The 20,660-nt window shown below is 47.8% G+C and overlaps 2 protein-coding genes across 2 annotated transcripts; one reads left to right on the forward strand and one right to left on the reverse strand.

Annotated features, from left to right (window-relative positions):
• Nucleotides 1-36: 36 nt before the first annotated feature.
• On the reverse strand, nt 37-5,891 carry LOC128582404 (ubiquitin-conjugating enzyme E2 L3-like). The gene has a single exon (XM_053586311.1). The coding sequence runs from the start codon at nt 5,421-5,423 to the stop codon at nt 4,938-4,940; it is 486 nt and encodes a 161-aa protein (XP_053442286.1). The 5' UTR covers nt 5,424-5,891; the 3' UTR covers nt 37-4,937.
• Nucleotides 5,892-9,890: 3,999 nt separating this feature from the next.
• Nucleotides 9,891-19,257, forward strand: NDUFA6 (NADH:ubiquinone oxidoreductase subunit A6). Its single transcript, XM_053586312.1, has 3 exons — nt 9,891-10,171; nt 17,969-18,084; nt 19,060-19,257. The coding sequence occupies exons 1-3, from the start codon at nt 9,955-9,957 to the stop codon at nt 19,189-19,191; spliced, it is 465 nt and encodes a 154-aa protein (XP_053442287.1). The 5' UTR covers nt 9,891-9,954; the 3' UTR covers nt 19,192-19,257.
• Nucleotides 19,258-20,660: the final 1,403 nt, after the last annotated feature.

Here is a 20,660-nt window from a genome sequence, read left to right on the forward strand (position 1 = left end):
GCTGCCCAGCGGCAGCAGTCAGGACACTGGGAGCAGCCTGGGGAACCACACTTGAGTCCCTACTGCACCCACCCACCTGGGCCAGCAGCCTTGCCAGCACCACCCACAGTTCCTCATTTCACATTCAACACCCCTAAGAGGGTAGAGAAATCCAGAAGCCAGGAGGGACGTGCCAGGGTGACCACCCATGCCTCAAACATCAGGTGTCAGAAGCAAGGCCAGGAGGGAGCCCCCACCCTGAGCCTCTCAGTCACCCAAGAAAAGAATGACCACCTCCCCCTAGCCCTCAGGGTTGCTGTGTCCAGGCCCCTGACCAGTGAGGAGTCACCACTGAGAACCAGACAGGAGACGAAGGAGGACACCGTCCGGGCTCCAAGCCAGCGTGCCATCCTCAGAGGGTCTGTGCCAGCCAGGAGCCACAGGCTTGGCCAGGCCAGGGAGTGAGCGTCTGGGCTGCAGGCCTGCCCAGGGTCAGGGGCCTACTTTCAGCCCATGTGGCACTGGAGTGGGCAGAGAAGGAGATGGCATGGCCAGCTGAGAGGATGAGACCCTGGCTCTGGTCCTTGAGAGTGACCGTGGCTCCTCCCTCCCTGACCTGGGCCTCTGTTCCCCTTCTGCCAGTGGGAAAGTTGCACCAGGTGGCCGCCGAGACCTGTCTTCCTTCTCTGACTTCTGCAGTAATGACCCTTATAGGCCTCACGTCCCCTCAAAAAACAGAGACTGCTGTCCTCTACCTCTGTGCCCACCCTCCACAATGGCTGGTCTGGACGGGATACAAGGGTATCCATGGTCTCTAATGACCATCTGCTTCCCTGCATGCTGGTGGTCATTTAGGACACAGCCTTGAACAGAAACAGTACACTCAGAGCAGGAGCCTCCCAAAGTCTTCTTTGGCCTGAGGACCTCTGGATGGCATCCCTGAGAGGTTCACACCACCTTTTTTTTTTTTTTTTTGAAACAGAGTTTCATCTTGTTGCCCTTGGTAGCGCCATGGTGTCACAGCTCACAGCAACCTCAAACTCGTGGGCTTAAGCCATTCTCTTGCTTCAGCCTCCCGAGTAGCTGGGACTACAGGCACCCACCACAAAGTCTGGCTATTTATTTTTTGAGACAGGGGTCTCGCTCTTGTTCAGGCTGGTCTCAAACCCATGAGCTCAGGCAAGCCACCTGCCTTGGCCTCCCAGAGTGCTAGGATTACAGGTGTGAGCCACTGCGCCCGGCCTTACACCAACCTTTTCGTTAATGCCCTTGTGACAGGGACCTGCCCAGCTCTCAGCACTACAGGGACCTTTGTCTCCTGCCTCTGAGTCAGAAAGCTGGCCAGGCCAGAGTGGAGTCCCTGAAGCTGTGGGACAGGGCGTGTGGATGGCCAGGCCAGAGTGGAGTCCCTGAAGCTGTGGGACAGGGCGTGTGGATGGCCAGGCCAGAGTGGAGTCCCTGAAGCTGTGGGACAGGGCGTGTGGATGGCCAGGCCAGAGTGGAGTCCCTGAAACTGTGGGACAGGGCGTGTGGATGGCCCAGGCCAGAGTGGAGTCCCTGAAGCTGTGGGACAGGGCGTGTGGATGGCCCAGGCCAGAGTGGAGTCCCTGAAGCTGTGGGACAGGGCGTGTGGATGGCCCAGGCCAGAGTGGAGTCCCTGAAGCTGTGGGACAGGGCGTGTGGATGGCCAGGCCAGAGTGGAGTCCCTGAAGCTGTGGGACAGGGCGTGTGGATGGCCAAGGCCAGAGTGGAGTCCCTGAAGCTGTGGGACAGGACATGTGGATGGCCCAGGCTAGGCTGTCTGAGGAGACAGACCCTCGAAGGAGGCAGCCGGGCCTGCAGAAGCAGCAGCTCACAGATTGACTGGGTGCTTCTCACTCGTTCTCTGAGTCTCGGGGTTGTCCAAGGCAGGGACCCAGCTCCACCACAGCTTCCTCAGGAGCAGGGGGACCCAGCTTCTGGGCCTCTGTTCCTTTCTGTCCATCTCGGGGCCTCTAGGAACCACACACAGGCATGCCCTCTGGGGTCCCTGCTGAGAGGAAACTTCTCCCAGGGCCAGGGATGAACTCTCCACCTGAGCTGCCTGGGGGCCGGGTCAGCTGTGATAACAGGGTAGGTGTACAGGCAGCTGAGGGGTGACCCACGGTTCCTGCCAACCCCGGGAAGCTCACAGGAGTGTCAAGGCATCTGGCTACCTGGGCTTCCTCTCTCCAGGTCAGGAATGTCTGATGGGGCTGGACTCTGTGACTCTAGCAGTCACTGGGGGTAGGAGGAAGGGAAGTATTCCTGGGGCAGTAAGGCTGGGCCAAGAGTCTTACCAGTTTAATATGCAACAACTTCCTTTTGGACCTTTTAATTTTTCTGGAAGTAAGAAGAGGGGTACAGCAGTGGTATGAGGCAGGTTCCATGTTGAACGGGTGGGGAAACAGAGACTCAGCTCCACAAGAAGCTGGGCAAGGTCAGGCAGGAGCCTGGTAGACTTGGACTTGGAAGCTGTCCCCACTGCCTCCCCACCATGCAGTGGTCCATAGCTTCTCCTTGACTGGAAAGTCGAGGCTCCAGAGTAACCTTACCTGCCAGCCTGGGGTGCCTGCCACCTCTTCCTCAGCAGGAATAGGGCTAGCTGCTTCCTCCACTGGGGACCTCCTCTGTGCTTCCTCCTGAGACAAGATGTCAGCTTCCTCCTTAGGGACAGCTTCCTTTAGTCCTCCAGGTGCCCTGGGGGGCATGGCCTACAGCAGGAACAGACTATGAGCAGAAAGGCCTCAGAACACCCCAGCCCTCCTCCTGTTCTCACCTTCGGGTTCCTTTGTCTTTCCTGGAAATCCTTTCCTTCTCAGTGAAGCTGTGGTGGCTTTGTGAGTTTGCTGGAGGGGTCTGCCGCTGTCCCTGGGAATTCCTGCCATGTCCCTGGACCTCCTGAAGCTCCGACAGCAGTCAGCCCCAGACCCTTCCAGGGGAGGCTTCACTTGCCTCTGTGGTTGGCTTTTTCTCACTCTTGACTTTGTGCCTCTGCAGAGGGAAATAGGAGGGTTGCCAGCCAGCTGTCAATGACTTGGAGTCCTTCCCTGAACTAAAAACCTGTCCTCTTCTCCCTCACTGTGTCTGCCAAGGGTACCCAGGGCAGCCACCCCTCTCCAGGGGAAGAGAATTTCTCAGCCCTTTACCCACAAGAGTGGTCATAGGGTGGCATTTATTCATCAGCCCCTACACTGGGCTGATGTCTGCCCTATGGGCTGCATGACAAAGAGGACCAAGGGTGAGGCGAGACCTCCTGTTGAAGGCAAACACCTTAAGAATACCACATATTTAAGGAAAACCTCTTTGAAAAACATTTTTAAATTAAATTTTAATTAATTAATTAAGTTTATTTATTGGGAGACACTCTTACTCTGTAGAGTGCTGTGGCATCATCATAGCTCACAGCAACCTCAGACTCTTGGGTTCAAGCAATCCTCTTGCCTCACCCACCTGGGGCTACAGCACCTACCATAATGCTCAGCTAGATTTTTTATTTTTTAGAGACAAGGTCTCACTTTGTCACCCCAGGCTGGAGTGCAGTGGGCTGATCATAGCTCACTGTAACGTCACGTTCCTGGGCTCAAACAATCCTCCCCTACCTCAGCCTCCTGAGTAGCTGGGAATACAGGCGGCTCACTACTACACTCAGCTAATTTTTTAATTTTTTTTTGTAGAGACAGAGTCTCACTTTACCGCCCTCAGTAGAGTGCCATGACGTCACAGGACTCACAGCAACCTCTAGCTCTTGGGCTTCTGCAATTCTCCTGCTTCAGCCTCCTGAGCAGCTGGGACTACAGGCGCCTGCCACAATGGCCGGCTATTTTTTGGTTGCAGTTCAGCCGGGGCTGGGTCTGAAGCCCCTGTATATGGGGCCGGCGCCCTACTCACTGAGCCACAGGGGCCACCTAATTTTTTAATTTTTTTAGAGATGAAGTCTTGCTCTGTTGCCCAGGCTTATCTCAAATTCTTGGCCTCAAGTGGTCCTCCCACCTTGGCCACCCAAAGTGCTGGGTTACAGGCGGGAGCCACTGTGTATAGCCTAAAAATCTTTTTAAAAGCTATAATTTAGGGCTAAGTGCTGTGTGGTTCATGCCTGTAATCCTAGCACTCTGAGAGGCCGAGTTGGGTAGATTGCTTGAGCTCATGAGTTCGAGACCAGCCTGAACAAAAGTGAGACCCCCATTTCTATAAAAAATAGAAAGAAAAAAAAAAAACTGAGGCAAGAGGATTGCTTGAGCCCAAGACTTGGAGGGTGCTGTGAGCTATGACACCACAACACTCTACCTAGGGTGACATCTTGAGACTCTGTCTCAAAACAAAACACACAAAAAAACCCACTATGATTTTAAAAAAATGAAAAAATTTTAAAATTAAAAAAGACTGTAACTGATGTCTTTAGAAAGATAAAACTTGGCATGCACGCAAAGGTTCAGGTGAAAGAGAAGCAAGCCTAACTCCATTTTGTTGTAATTCCCATTCCTGAGAATAGGTAAGAACCAAAGCAGGCCTGATTCCATTCTGTTGTTCTGTTACATTTTATTACTTAAAAAAAAAAAAAAAAGTTCCACTTGCCTTCCCACCCATTGCACAGTATTTTAAGTGTACCTGGTTAGAACTGTTAGAACTACTAGTATTATGTACAAAGTCACTAACTACCCTTGTGACAATAACCCTAGTGACGTTAAGGTGGTCTTCATACTATCTGTATATAATATTGAAATGTTTTATTTTTTTAACAACGTCTTAAATTTTTAATCCTTTCTTTACAGGTTACCTAGACCACTTTTGATTAAGAAAACTGTAGAAAGATAGTAATTGCCACAAGTGAACGCCAGGCGGTGGCACGTGTCAATTTTCCAGAGTCCTGCTTTGCCGGGTGTCTGAATGCACCGCTCAGGGTCTCTGCTCACACTTGCTGGAATCAATCGTGGCAGATTTTAGTCCACAGGTCGCTTTTCCCCATATTTCTTTGTAAACTCTTCAGCATTCTTAAGGAATTTTTTACGGGCCTTAGAGTATTCTTCAGCTAGGTCAGCCTGTAGGGGGTGCTCAGGCTGAGGGTCGTTCACCAGTGCTACGGGGGACTGGATTACTTGGTCGGTGTTGGTTGCTGGCTTCCAGTTTTCAGCACTAATTACTGGCAGACAGACCTGCCCCTTTTCATCGATGTTCGGGTGATAGATCTTTGTTTTACATGTGATCTTGGGTGGCTTGAATGGGTACTCTGCTGGAAAGTTGATTTCGATTCTGAAGGCCCCCTTATCATATGGAGGGTTGTCAGGAACAATAAGCCCTTGCCAAGTCAATAAATTAGCTTCATCAGCCTGGATGTTACGGAAGTTTTTCATTCCACATTTGCGGATTTCTTCAAGCTCCTTCATCAGCCTCCTGCTGGCCACCATCTTGGATCTGGTGCTGTTCATAATATTGAAATGTTAACAGAACAAGCTTGACTCCATTTAACTATTTATTCCTTTTTTACCTTCAAAACTATTTCCTCTTGTTTGCCCTCTCACTGTCAGTAAATGCCGTTAGCTAAAATTGTTAGTAATGTAAGTTACTGACCATGTAGCCCTTGTGATTATAGCTTTTTATGATCATGCTCTTTATGATCCTTACCTATAAGTTCCTTTCCTGCATTTCCCCTTAGGACATTGTGGTTTTTACTTGTTCTGTAAGGAAGAAAAAAAAATCACTAATCACTCTTGTGATCATAGTATTGTGTAAAATATTAAACGAACTGCTATTTTTACTTTTGTAATAATGCTTGCTTGCCCCCCAGAAAAATTTTGCCCTATAAAAACCAGAACCACAGACAACTTGGGGCTACTCTCAGAAACCCCAGGTTGGGAGACTGAGGCAGTCGCCAGCTGGCTCTCCAATAAAGGACACCTCTGCAAATTCGACTTGTCTGTGTGGTCTTTGGGGGAGGCATAACACTACAATAGAAATGTTCAAACAGGGCGGGGCCTGTGGCTCAGGGGGTAGGGCGCTGACCCCATATACTGAGGGTGGTGGGTTTGAACCCGGCCCCGGCCAAACTGCAACAAAAAAATAGCCGGGCATTGTGGTGGGTGCCTGTAGTCCCAGCTGCTCAGGAGGCTGAGGAAACAGAATGATCTAGAGTGCCATGGCATCACACAGCTCACAGCAACCTCCAACTCCTGGGCTTAAGCGATTCTCTTGTCTCAGCCTCCCGAGTAGCTGGGACTACAGGCACCCGCCAAGGAATTCAATTTTCATCAGACTTCTCAATAACCAACCTTCAAAACTATCAGACAATGAGGATTTCCAAAAAAGGTGTCATTATGCAGATTTTAAAATGCACTAATGCCAAAAACTATAATATAATTATGTTAGAAGGCTAGAGGAGGTGAAATGTGTGTTGGAGGTGGCAGTAAGTGTGCAGTTCTCACAAAAGCTAAATCCTCATCTTCCATTGTAGAATTCCTTAGATAGTGTTTAAATCTGAAAAATTAAGACAAGGCACCACAGGAAATTTATCCTATCCTATACATGGAAGCAAAAGTAAAGGCTACAGCTGGAAAGGTAAGAAGCTGGAAATATTCTCACCAGAGTGGTGGGGATTTTGGATGAGGTGGGAGGGGCAGAGCAAAAGGCAGCTGGTCTTTTAAGTCTTATAAAACTTCAACCCTTGGTGGCGCCTGTGGCTCAAGGAGTAGGGCGCTGGTCCCATATGCCGGAGGTGGTGGGTTCAAACCCAGCCCCGGCCAAAAAAAAAAACAAAAAAAAACTTCAACCCATGCGCAGTAAGTCAGTCCTCACCTAATGTCACACATGGGCTCTTGGAAACTGAATTTAAGCAAAACTAATTTTACTGTGGGTTAATTGATATAAACGATAAGTTACTAAAGCATATTTCCAGTCATAAAAACGTGACCAAACTTCTAAATAGTAAGCACTAAAACACTTCTAATACCAAACACTGAAATAAATATGAGTTTTATGTTTGTTTAAGAAATATTAATAAAAACAAGATCATGTTTACTCAATTTTTGGTGAGTGACTGTAGTTGTAGTGGTGGTGGGTTAAATCAAGGCATAAACGTTTGCAAAACAAAAACTGTCAGGAGCACTTCCTGCCACCGCGCATGGTGGCTCAGTGGGTGCTTTCGGAACCCATCATTCATTGGTGTGCATCTATATAATGATGGTCCAAGTTTACAAACTTTTATTTGGCAATAATTCGTACTTACCAGTTAGTATGTTCATTTTCCAACCCATTTGTTCCAGTTCAGAGTCACAGGTGGCCAGAGCATCTCACGGCAGCTCAGGGTGTAAGGCAGGACCCAATTCTGGACGTGACGCCATCTCATGGTGGGTGCTATCTGTCTGTCTCTCTCTCTCACACACACACACATATACACATTCTCACTTCATACTGGGACAGCGTAGAAACACTGATTAACCTATGTGCACATCTTGGGGATGGGGGAGGAAATTGGAGGATCTAGAGAAAACCCATGTAACACTACACAGTGGCCCCATCAGGAATCAACTGTTCCTCAATCAACATTATAATGAAGCAAAAGGTGGTGAGGTGGCTCACACTGGATTGCTTGAGCTCAGGGGTTGGAGAACAGCCTGAACAAGAGTGAAACCCATCTCTGAAAAATAGCCAGGCGTTGTGGTGGGCGCCTGTAGTCCTAGCTACTCAGGAGGCTGGGGCAAGAGAATCACTTAAGCCCAAGAGTTTGAGGTTGCTATGAGCTATGACACCTCAGCACTCTACTGAGGGTGACAAAATAAGGCTCTGTCTCAAAAAAAAATTATAATGAAGCAATATTGAACAACATGGCATTATTTGAGGACCTGTTGTACATGCATATCTTTGATGATGATAAAACTGAAAAATGGACTCTGTGCCTGTAGCTCAGTGGTTATGGTGCCAGCCACATACACTGGGGCTGGCAGGTTCAAACCCAGCCCAGGCCTGCTAAACAACAATGACAACTACAACAAAAATATATCTGGGCATTGCGGGGTGCCTGTAGTCCCACCTACTTGGGAGGCTGAAGCAAGAGAATGGCTTAAGCCCAAGAATTTGAGATTGCTGTGAGCTGTGATGTCATAGCACTCTGACAAGGGCAACAAAGTAAGACTCTATCTCCAAAAACAAACAAACAAAAACACTTAAAAATGGAAATTTGGCTAATTTTAAAGAAAGTTAAGAAGCAAAGTTGAACTCAGTGATCTCCAAGGCACCTGCCCATATGCACATTCCTGGGGCTCCCCAATCTCTGAATAGTCAACCCCATAAGATACAGCCTCCAGCCTTTCAGTGTTGCCACTTCATGAACAGCCTTGTTTCCATGACAACCTCATTTCCCAGTAACACTGGACAAGGAGCAGGAAGCCTCCAGAAGCCCGTATGTAGCTCTGTCCTGTTACGTTGGGTGGCCAGGTCTAGTCGTTGTCCCTCTTGGAGCCTAATTTTCCTCATCTATAAAGTGGGAGCTGCTGGGCTGCCATGACAAGGCAGATGCACGGCTCCTAGTGGGCATCGCGCTTCTGTTGTATTCTGACAGGGCTGGGAGCAGGAGCTTCTGCCATAGGTTCTTGGACCCAGAACATCAAGGAGGCTACACAACCTCAGGCAAGTATCCTGGCCACCTCCACCTCATTCACTGATGAGTGTCAAACTGCATTCCAGGGCCACTCACATGCATTGGGGATCATCTGTTCCCTTCTGTTTGGGCCACTATCCATGGAGACCTGAGGTGAGCAGATAGCCCGCCCATGAGAGGGGCCCTCTGTTTTGACTCTTTGCTAGAAACACGGGGGATTTCTCCAGAGCCTTCACATTCACATACATCTGTATCTAATCTATATCCATATCCATATCCATATTTCTATCTCTATATACACACATATCTATAGGTGGTTGACCATTTGGTCAGGACCCCTATTTGGGCTCAAGTGAGACCATCCTAGCCTCCAGAGGCTGACAGCCAGAGGTCCTTACCTGTGATGATTCCCCAGAGATTTCATAGTCAAGGGCTTTTTTCCCCAGACTCCTGGAAATAGTACTATAATACTCCTGTGAGCTATGATGCCACAATACTCAAGGCTGGGCAACAGAGTGAGACTCTGTCTCCAAAAAAAAAAAAAAAAAAAAAGGAAGTAAAGATCAACACACATACATACTATGGTAGTAAAAAGTAAAATTCCATGGAAATCAAGCAGGTGTGTGTGGAAGGGAAGGGGATTGGGTAAATTCACACCCCTGACATAATGCACACTACTTGGGAGATGGACACGATTATAACCTTGACTCACACTGTTCTAAAAAGTAAAGCATGTAACCAAAACATTTGTACCCCTATGACATTCTGAAATGAACAAAAAGTAAAAAAATACTGGGCTGCTTTTCCTGGAAATCAGGAATTGGGATGCTCATGTTCTCGTCTAAAATGAGGCTGATGCTATAACTCACTGGGGGTGGTTTCACGCTAACGAAGAGCTGGTTTATAAGAAGGGGAAAATAGGTATACGTGTTATATACACCATATACACACATACACCCCTGTGCAGAAAAGCCGCCGAGGGGCTGGGTCAGCACCGTCACAGCCCAGGCGCCATTATTGGCCTCAGCCGTCCACTCGGGGGCTCGCAGCCCGCGCACAGAGAACTGGTCCAGAACTTCTTGGGCCCTCTGCGCCCACGGGTAGCTGCACCACTAGACTGTAAGTCGGGCCTCCGGCGCCAGCTCCCCGCCTAGCGGCCACCCTGGGGCCCAACCGCCCCCTGGCGGTGCCTTCCGAGCGACAGGTAGACTGTCCCACCGCCGAGGGGTGTTACTGTAGGTGAACATGCTCAGTCCCCACCCGCTGATCTCCCCCAAAGAGCGAGAGACTTCCTAGCCAATCCGAGAGTCCCAGGGCCGTCCACCTGCCCACCCGGAATATAGGGGCGTGGCGTTCCATTTTAGCCAATGAGAAAAGACATTCGTCCTCCGCCGCACGCGCGGCTTGGGAAGTGGGTGGGGCTGGGAGGTGGTTTCTCTAGCAAGATGGCGGCGAGCGGCCTCCGCAGTGCTGCGGCTGCGGCCAGCACCTCCGTGAAGCCCATTTTCAGTCGAGACATGAGCGAGGCCAAGCGGAGGGTGCGTGAACTCTACCGCGCCTGGTATCGGGAGGTACCGAACACTGGTGAGAGGCAGTGGTGCACGTGGGTCTGAGGCAGCCGCCCAAGGTCGCAGCCGGCTGGGCCCGCTTTTGTCGCGGGCCGAGCTGAGGTCACTAACTTGGGCAGAGGCTACTTCGGGCGCTTCAGGGGAAGAGGGTAACGCGAGCGTTATGTTGAAACTGACACTTGGCGGCGGTGCTGGGGTTCATTCCAGCATCCGTACAGTCCTCGGCCTTTGGTGTCTTTTGTTCCCCATAATTTTACAGAGGACAGAGGGCTGTCAATGACATACTCATTTTGTAGGGGAGGCAACTGAGGCCCCGAGAGGCGAAGTGATGTGCTCAAAGCCCAGAGTTAGCCTCTCGTGGATGTGTAACAAAGTCTAGAGTTCCAGAATGTATTTACAAACGCCCAGTAGGTTTTATAACCCTAGTGGCTATAGGTTTCAGCAATCGGCTAGTTCCTACACGCCACTACCACCCCATAGGGAAAGAAGCCGAACCAGAGAAGGGAAGTGACTTCACCAAGGTCTCCAGTAAGTCGGTGGTGCCTTTTCGGTTCCCTCCTTCCCAAACCTTGCTACCTAGCTCTACCTCCTTTCTCTGGCTGGTCTGCCCCCTATTATCTCAGAACCCCTCCCTTCACTTACATGGCATAAAACCAGTCTGTTCACCTGAAAGATTAGTACCTAACCTCCCGGGATGCAGAGACATTTTTATTTTTTTGGAGACAGAGTCTTACTATGTCGCCCTTGGTAGAGTGCGTGGTGTCACAGCTCACAGCAACCTCCAACTCCTGGGCTTAGGCGATTCTCTTGCTTCAGCCTCCCGAGCAGCTGGGACTACAGGCGCCTGCCACAACGCCCGGCTATTTTTTGTTGCAGTTGTCATTGTTGTTTAGCTGGCCCGGGGTGGCTTTCGAACCCGCCAGCCTCAGTGTATGTGGCTGGCGCCATAACCACTGTGCACAGGCGCTGAGTCGAGACTGTTCTCTTATCTTGGTCCCCTTCAGTTATTCCTACTGTACTGGATAAGAGAGATGCTGGGAAAATCTCATCTAAATCATCGGGGGCAATATAATTGTTAGGGGCTGTGGGTGTTATTTTCTTGTTTTTGTTTTGGAGACAGTCTCACTCTGTTGCCCAGTCTAGAGTGCCTTGCGGCTAGCTCACAGCAACCTCAAACTCCTGGGTTCAAGTGATCCTCCTGCCTCAGCCTCCTGAGTAGCAGAGACTACAGGGACCTGTCACAGTGTCCATCTACAATTTTATTTTCTTGATTTGACTTAGTGTGTTTTGGAGTGGGGAGCCCCGTGGCCTTCTGATTTCAGTCAGGGTCATTCTTTTGTAAGCACCAAAGGAGGTAAGAAAAGCGTAATCTCGGGAGGCTGAGGCAAGAGAATCACGTAAGCCCAAGAGTTAGAGGTTGCTGTGAGCCGTGTGACGCCACGGCACTCTACCCCAGGGCGGTACAGTGAGACTCTGTCTCTACAAAAAAAAGAAAAAGAAAAGCGTAATCTTTCTCTGCTGCACTCATTTTAATAAAAGGATTGGTTATGTAAAATTTGTATTCAGTCAAAAGGCTGTACTTCAGGACCAGGAAGGCCTCAAGTTTTCTTAAGGCTGTAGGTTCCCCACCCCAGCCCCTGCGAGTGTCTCTCACGGCCGCTACTTCACTACCTGTATATGACAGGCAGTGGAACATGGTGCTTAGGAACATGAACTTTCCTCCAGGCTCTACCTTTAGTAAGTATGTGCCAGTTATTTCTTTTTTTTTCTTTTTGTAGAGGCAGAGTCTCACTCCATGGCCCTCAGTAGAGTGCCGTAGCATCACAGCTCACGGGAACTTCCTACTCCTGGGCTTAGGCGATTCTCCTGCCTCAGCCTCCCGAGTAGCTGGGACTACAGGTGCCTGCCACAGCGCCCGGCTAGTTTTGGTTGCAGTTTGGCCGTATGTGGGGCCGGCGCCCTGCCCACTGAGCCACAGGCGCTGCCCATTGTGCTAGTTATTTCATCTGTGCCTTGCCTTCCTCATCTGTAAATGGAGATAATAGTACCTTCTTCAGAGCGTTACCATATTAAATAGGATATACTTAAAGTGCTTAACAGGGCTGGCACTTAGTTAATCCTCATCAAATATTGGCTGCTTTATTGTTCTGGTAATTTTAGGCCTTTACCCTAGTAGGAGTCTCCATGTAGAGCCCAGTTATTTTATGTGTGAGAACTATATCTGCTTACAGAGTCCTTGGTCTCAAGCTGACTTTTTCAAAATTTGCTAGTGACCAGAAGAACTTGATCTGTTGGTTGAGGGACTGTACATTCAAATACCTTCAAGGGATGAGCACATAGCAGGTGTGCGTGGTGGTGGTGGTGATGACAATAGTAAGTTGGGAGGGGGTTGCAATTTAAATTCAGATGTTTAAGACCATCAAGAATATTTCTGCTGGGCATGGTGGCTCATGCCTGTAATCCTAGCCCTCTGAGAGGCTGAGGTGGGTGGATCGCTTGAGCTCATGAGTTCGAGACCAGCCTGAGCAAACGTGAGACCCCCATCTCTACAGAAAATAGAAAAACTGAGGCAAGAGAATCGCTTGAGCCCATGAGTTGAAGGTTGCTGTGAGCTATGACGCCATGGCAATCTACCCAGGGTGACAGCTTGAGACTCTGCCTCAAAAAAAAAAAAAAAAAAGAGAGAGAATACTTCTTTGAGTGTCCACAGCCCTTTCTTGTTGCAGGAGGAAGATGTGGAGGGAAGGAAGCCTAGATTCAGGAAGGGTGGTTTGTGAAAGGTAAAAGTCAATGAAGTGAGTTGAAGAAAGAACCCAAAAAGAACCCTGGCCCCCATGACCTGACTCTTTGTAAACTACCCCCTCTCTTTCTGTGTGACTTGTACAGATGTCAATAAATAAATAAATAAAATGTAAAATAAATAAACCACCCTCTGCCAGGATCATCCCTTAAATACTGTTTGGGAAGAAAGTCCCAGAATCAGAAGGATCCCTAGAGGAAGAAAAGAAGGCAGAGGGTTACAGGAGCTAAGAGAGCAGGGGAAGAAGTACAGAAAAGAAGGGGAGTCCGCCTTGTGGAGAAGACGAGGGATCTGAAGCTGGTCACTGGCTCAGGCCTGTGCTGCTGCTGTCGTGGCACCCATCACCAGACTCTAGCTGAGAAACCAAACCAAGGATTGGGAATAAGTAATAGTATTGATGACAAACATTTATTGAAATCCTCACATAAAGATTATCACTGTGCTAAGTGCTTTACATTGCCTTATTTTAGGGTGGATTCTTATCGTTTCCCCACCTTATATGTGAGAAAACCCAAGGCACATAAACTTCTTAGGTCACACCGTTAGTAAGTAGGAGAGCCTGACTGTAAAATCCTAATGCCTGGCCCTTAGCTTCTGCTGTAGTGTTCCCTGAATCTCCTGGGGCCCAGTTTGGCATGGGAGCACAGGGACAGAACTGCCTTTGAATCTCTCCTTTGAGAAAATATGACATGCCATCTGCTGGTCATAACAGGAGACTTTCTGTGGAAACAGTTCATTCATTTAATTTCCATTTCATTGAGTACCTCTGGTACTACAGGGTCTAGAGAGATACAAAGGTGAATAAATCACAGCCATGCCTTTGTGGGTCTTATGGTCTAGTCAGCGAGATGGGCATATAACCAGATGATTAAACCCAAAGTGTAATAGAGGTATGGGGAAAAAGTGTTGGAAATTTCGGCAGCCAACATTTGTTTCATGCTTACAGTTTACATGGTGTTGTCACTTGATTTTCCACCTCATTCCTGTAAAGGAATTAGGTTAGAGGTTATTTTCTAATTTTTAGATGAGAGTCCAGCCTGAGGAGGATGTACCCCACACGGGGACGTAGTTCCGAATGGTCTAAAGACCCTGCTCAGCTTATTTGACCCCCATCTCACGATATTTTCCTTTACACCATTCTGTCTACCCATCCAAGGATTTCCTAGTACTGAAGTGAATTGGAGCAAACAGCTGAGAGCTGCTGCAGTGCTGTCCTTTCTAAGCTATCAGAGCCTTCTGAACTCAGAACTAAGCCTGAACAATAACTTTGGGAAGGCACACAGAGAGACTGTGGAATAGTCACCTTCATTAAAAGGGTACTTCCTTATCTTCCGTTTAGGCCTCTCAGATTTTTTAAAATTTAAATTTAAATATTCAGGATTCAAAAAATAAGCCAGGACACCTATAGCTCAGCAGCTAGGGCGCTGGCCACATATACCGGGGCAGCAGGTTTGAACCTGGCTTGAGCCTGCCAAACAACAATGACAACTACAACCAAAAATAGCCGGGCATTGTGGCAGGCGCCTGTAGTCCCAGCTACTTAGGAGACTGAGGCAAGAGAATGGCTTAAGCCCAAGAGATTGAGGTTGTTGTGAGCTGTGACACCACGGCACTCTCCCCAGGGTGACATAGTGAAACTGTCTCAAAAAAATAAAAAAGCTAGGAATCCACGAGGAAGAACAGTTGGAACTGATTTACCCCAGAGTTTTGCAACAGTAGCATTTGTTGTGTGGGGCTGTCCTCTACATTGTAGAAGGTTTAGCACATTCGTAGCCTCTCCCCATTGTGACAACCAAGATTGCCTCCAGACATTACCGAATGTCTTAGGGAGCAAAATCATTGTTGGTTTGAGAACCACTGGTTTAGACCAAAGAACATTTCAGCAGCTGACAGCACGGCTATCTGCTTGCCTTCCTGCAGTTTTCCTGCTGGTGGTGGGTATGTTCACAGTGCTGGGATGAGAGGCGGGAACCCAGGACAAAGCTATGGAATATATCTCTCTAGAGACAAGCATTCTTAACCTGGGAGGATGGCCACTCGGGGACTGTGACCTGCCAAAATTGTAAATAAAACTTTGTGTTTATGCATGTGGACAGTTTGCTGAAGAGTCAGACAGCTGGTGCCCTGGAGTGTGTTGAGGAGGGCGTGAGTTGGGGTGATGGGCACTTTGATTTTTGCTCCTGAGGTTAGGCAGGAATCTGAAATAAAAATGCAAAAAAGGTGAGCACTGATCAGCAGGGAGAGCTCTCATATTCCTTTCCTTAAAAGGATACTGGATTAGAAATTTAAAAAACAGGCCAAGTACAGTCAAACCTGTAATCCCAGCACCCTTGGAGGCTGAGGCAGGTGGATTGCTGGACGTCAGGAGTTGGAGACCACATTGAGCAAGAGTGAGACCCCGTCTCTAAAAATTGCCGGGTGTTGAGGTGGGCACCTGTAGTCACAGCTACTGGGGAGACTGAGGCAAGAGAATCACTTGTGCCCAAGAGTTTGAGGTTGCTGTGAGCTGTGACACCATGACACTACGGCCCATGACAACAGAGTGAGACTCTGTCTCAAACAAAACAAAACAAAAAACAGCCTGGATTCCAGGTCAATGTTTGTCAAAGATAGCTGGTGAGACCCCATAGTGCTCTAGGCTTCACTCTCCCAAGTGGTAAGAGTCTAAATTCCAGGTTCCATATTAGTTCACATTAGTTTTTGTATCTCTTTGTCTTCTTATTGTTCCCTTGTTTGTTCTTTTATGAAATTCCTAACACTGTATTACAATATCTCAGTGACCAGCTCTCTAGGAGAAAAAGTGGGAAAGGTGTGTGTTTGGCTCTCCAGGAGCCCCTGCTACAGCACAGCACAGGACACTAAGTGATTTCCAGTGCAAATGATCCTCTCTGTCCTCTCTGTTGTTCAATAACCTGTCTAGCTGGGGTGCCACTTCTCCTGTTAGGTTTATGCTACTGCTTATTCCCTGGTTAGATCAGAGACCTTGTTTTCTTTGCAATGTGGCACAGTATTTCCCTCAGCAAACACCTTCACTAAGTTGCCTTGATGGTTTTCAGAGCTGGCTGTGATAGTTCTATAGACTATCATAGAATGTCATGCACCAGTGGGGAGCCTTCACTTGTGGGCTTCTGGATCCTTGAGTGTGCCCTTGACTAAATCCAGATTTTACAGAACAAATCCTTTTACCAAAGGGATTTGCTCTAAGTTTGTATTCGGTTGAGGGGCATAGTTGGGATCTGGAGGGCCACTTGTGGCCTGGAGGCTGCAGACCCCCCCACACCCCTTTGCTGTCCTTAACCACAGTGCTCGTTCTAGCCTGTGAGCCTGCTTAGGCTGTCCCTGTGGCCGGGTGCCTCTCCTGCCTTACCACACAGGCCCTGTTCCTGCCCTATTGTCATCAGCAAACCCACTGAAGACTAAATGTGCCAGGGGATGGGAATACAAATGACTAAAACCTAATTTTCAGAGGACATCCATATGCTTCATCTGAACTTCCAGGTCACCTAGTCTGTGCCTATTTTAGGTGCTTACTTGATCAGGGATTGCTGGATATTTTGATTTTTGTTTACATTCATAGCTAGCTGTTCCTTGGATCAGAATTTAACACTTAGAGAACTGGAGTTACATATTAAACTTCTCTATCCTTCCCCTAAGTAACCTACTAGGGTATTAACTGCCTGATGAAGCCTTCCCTAACCTGAACAGCCTCTTAGCAGTCTACCTCAGTCTACCTTATCATTTTACATTAATTTCAACCCTGTCATCATTTGCTAATTGTTCCATATAAAAATAATGCTAACATTTATTAAGAGCTTATGCCATGCAGGGCACTATTGTATTTTGTATTATTTCATGGACTCCTCACAACAGCTTTGAAGTTACATGTGTTATCATCATCCTGGTTCGCTGATAAATACACTCAGGCACAAGGAAGTTAACTTACACAGGATCAAAATACTGACAGGAGAGAGAGCTGGGATTTGAACCCAGGTTGTTCAGATTTTTTTTTTTTTTTTTTTTTTGTAGAGACAGAGTCTCACTTTATCACCCTCGGTAGAGTGCCATGGCATCACACAGCTCACAGCAACCTCCAGCTCCTGGGCTTAAGCGATTCTCTTGCCTCAGCCTCCCGAGTAGCTGGGACTACAGGCGCCCGCCACAACGCCCAGCTATTTTTTGGTTTGCAGTTCGGCCGGGGCCGGGTTTGAACCCGCCACCCTCGGTATATGGGGCTGGCGCCCTACCGACTGAGCCACAGGCGCCGCCCAAGATTCTTGAACTATGCTGTTCTGTGTTTTTGAATGCAGTGGTCTTGTCTCTCCCAGCAAAAGGCAAGCCCCTTGGCTTGGCGCCTGTAGCACAGTGGTTCCGGTGTCCGCCACATGCACTGAGGCTGGTGGGTTTGAACCTGGCCCGGGCCTGCTAAACAACGACAACTGCAACAACAACAAAAAATAGCCAGGCATTGTGGCAGGTGCCTGTAGTCCCAGCTATTTGGGAGGCTGAGACAAGAGAATCACTGAAGCCCAAGAGTTGGAGGTTGCTGTGAGCTGTGATGCCACATCACTCTACCAAGGGCTACATAGTGAGACTGTCTCCAAAAAAAAAAAAAAAGGCAAGCCCCTTGAGACCAAAGACCACAGCTCAACACTTCTTCATATCCTTGAGCACTTAGCTTAGAGTCAGGCTAATATTCAGTGAATAGAATGAATGGGCATCCTCTATGTCAGTGGTTCTCAACCTTCCTAATGCCGCAGCCCTTTAATACAGTTCCTGTGGGTCGTGCCCCATAGGTTGAGAATATATTCAATGAATGTCCTTGACTCTAGGTTGTTTTTTTTTTTTTTTTTTTTTTTTATGGTTTTTGGCCTGGGCTGGGTTTGAACCCGCCACCTCCCGTGTGTGGGGCTGGCTCCCTACTCCTTTTAGCCACAGGCGCCGCCTTTCACTCTAGTTTTTAAAAACATCTTTTAACCTTATGATTTCTATCTTGGATCATGTTTTTCTCTCTAGTGCACTTGTTCCAGCTAGACATCACTGTGAAACAGGGACGGGATAAAGTCCGGGAAATGTTTAAGAAGAATGCCCATGTCACAGACCCCAGGGTGGTTGATCTCCTGGTCATTAAGGTAACTGATCCTCCCTAAACAGGTTAAACGATCAGTCATCTTGTCTTCAAGTTTAAAAAGCAACTATTGGATGGCAACTGTTGCTCTGTGTTTCAGAGCAGTAGTTAACTTGGATGTTACTACCTGGTTAAATAGATTGTAACATTGTTCAAGGGGGATTGGTGCCTGTAGCTCAGTGGCTAGGGCTCCTGCCACATACACCGGGGCTGGTGGGTTTGAGCCTGGCTCGGGCCTGCCAAATAACAATGACATCTGCAACCAAAAATAACCTTTCATTGTGGCAGGCACCTGTAGTCCCAGCCACTTGGGAGGCTGAGGCAAGAGAATCACTTAAGCCCAAGCGTTTGAGGTTGTCACACTCTACAGAGGGTGACATAGTGAGACTCTGTCCCAAAAAAAAAAAAAAAATTGTCCAGGGGACTATCCTAAGGCTTGCATTTTATAACTAAAAAAAAAAAAAAAAACCCAAAAAATATAGGGAGGAATGCATGAACTCTTCTTGGACCTCATCCCCCGAGGCTACAGCCTCACCTAGATGCCAGCTGATAGCTGGAAGAGGCAGTTAGGTTGGCTGAGTCCTCTGTAAATGGGGCCAAATTGTGGGTCTGATTATGTCTCTGTGGCCAGTCATGTTATCATCCTGGGAGCTTCAGCATGGACCAGTAAATAACATGGAAAAAATGTTAAAGAGAAATGTTAAGCCTATCAGATGAGGCAGTCATGGAATAGGGGCCTGTTAACTAAGAAGTCTCTCCTGTTTAGGCTAGTTAACAACAGAGTTGAAGAATTTTTGAAAGGTCTGAAGAGATCACTTAGCCCAACCACCTATCACTGTCCAGGTGCAGAAACGTTGTCTAGACGGAGTAATTCCTTGCCCAAGATCATTCATCAGGGCCAAAGAAAAGAATGGTGGCATTCAGTGTAGTCTGACTTGGCCACTTTACTGACAATCCATCCATCCCCTTACTTTTGCAGGGAAAGATGGAACTGGAAGAAACAATTAAAGTATGGAAGCAGCGGACACATGTTATGAGGTTCTTCCATGAAACAGAATCACCAAGGCCAAAGGATTTCCTGTCCAAATTCTATATGGGCCACGATCCATGAAGTGGAAAGGCGCATTTTGATGTTTCATTATTTTAGAGCACAAATAAACTCATTATACGATGGTCACTGCATGATAGAATTCTGTTAATGAACTAGTTTTCTGCAGCCTCTTTTTCTCTGAACAAGTGGGGTCTTGGTATACACACCACCTGTTCTTTCCCTTTTCTTGAAAGTGTGGTGTTTGCTGTAAATTAAATTGAATTCTCTTTCTCAGAGCCTTGCCTGTCGATAAACAGGAAGGAATGAGGCCATCTGCTCAGAAACTGTCACACTGGATATGGGGGTAAAGGACTTGTTATGTTTCCACAGCCTCCACGATTGGACACCTTAGTTTCAAGGTACAGATTATCCAAAATTAATCAACTCTTGCCGGGATCAGAGCAGCACTAACAGGCACAGAAGGAGAGCTGGCAAGATGGGCTAGTTTTCCCTGGGTTCTGGAGAAAATGGATCCTCAGAGGTGTAGCCCCTCTACTTGCAACAGGCACTAGTGCTTAAAATGAAATTAACTTCCTTCTAGTTAGGCGACACACAGAAATATTCCTACTGTTTTTGCAAACTTCGTTGTGGCTCTACAGTATAGAATAAATGTCAACTCAGGTTAAAGAATTGATCTGTTTTCTTTGGAGATGATCTTCTCTGTTCCTTCCCTGGTTAGTCCAAATGCTGGGGAAAGGGTTCAGGATCTATAGACATGATTTTGAGGATTCCCAAACCTTTCGACACCCTGCATCCCTTTATTATCTTTTTTTGTTGTTTTTGACGAGGGCTGGGTTTGAACCCACCACCTCCGGTGTGAGGCTGGCACCCTACTCCTTTGAGCCACAGATGCCACCCCCCTTTATTATCTTTTCACCTAAGGAATATGAGGAAAAAACTTTTTTCTATTCACTCAAGAACAATCAAGTAAACCTTCTGTGACCAAATGTGTCGGGGAGGGGGTTGTCTAGCCACATGAGGCAAGCAATTCTGCAGCAGACACCAACTGGCTGTCCTTCAATTGAATTCTGACAGTGTCTACTTGGAGAGAGCGTCAGCTCATGACTGTCCCCCTCTTTGAGACACTCAAGGAAAGTTGGAGCCTCCATAACTTCTGATCAACTGGCTTCAACTTGGGGTTCCTGTGACGCCCTCCCCCCTTTAAATTTGATTCATTTGCTAGAGCAGCTCACAACTCAGAAACATGGGCAGGGGTGTCCCACCTTTTTTCTCTGCCATAAAATTGGAAGAGTCGTCCTGAGTCACATGTTAAATACACAAACACTAATGACAGCTGATGAGGAAAAAAGGTCTGTGCGTAATTTTTGTGATACCTAACACCACAGATAGAAAACTCATATAATCCGCATATGGCCTGTGAGCTACAGGTTGGTTACCCCTGTAGGGATATCACAAAGGATAAAGATGAAGAGATGTATAGGGCAAGGTATGGGTAAGGGGCATAGTTTCCATGCCCTCCTGGCTGGTAC

The sequence above is a fragment of the Nycticebus coucang genome, chromosome 3 (assembly GCF_027406575.1).
Source record: "Nycticebus coucang isolate mNycCou1 chromosome 3, mNycCou1.pri, whole genome shotgun sequence".
Lineage (NCBI taxonomy): Eukaryota > Metazoa > Chordata > Mammalia > Primates > Lorisidae > Nycticebus > Nycticebus coucang.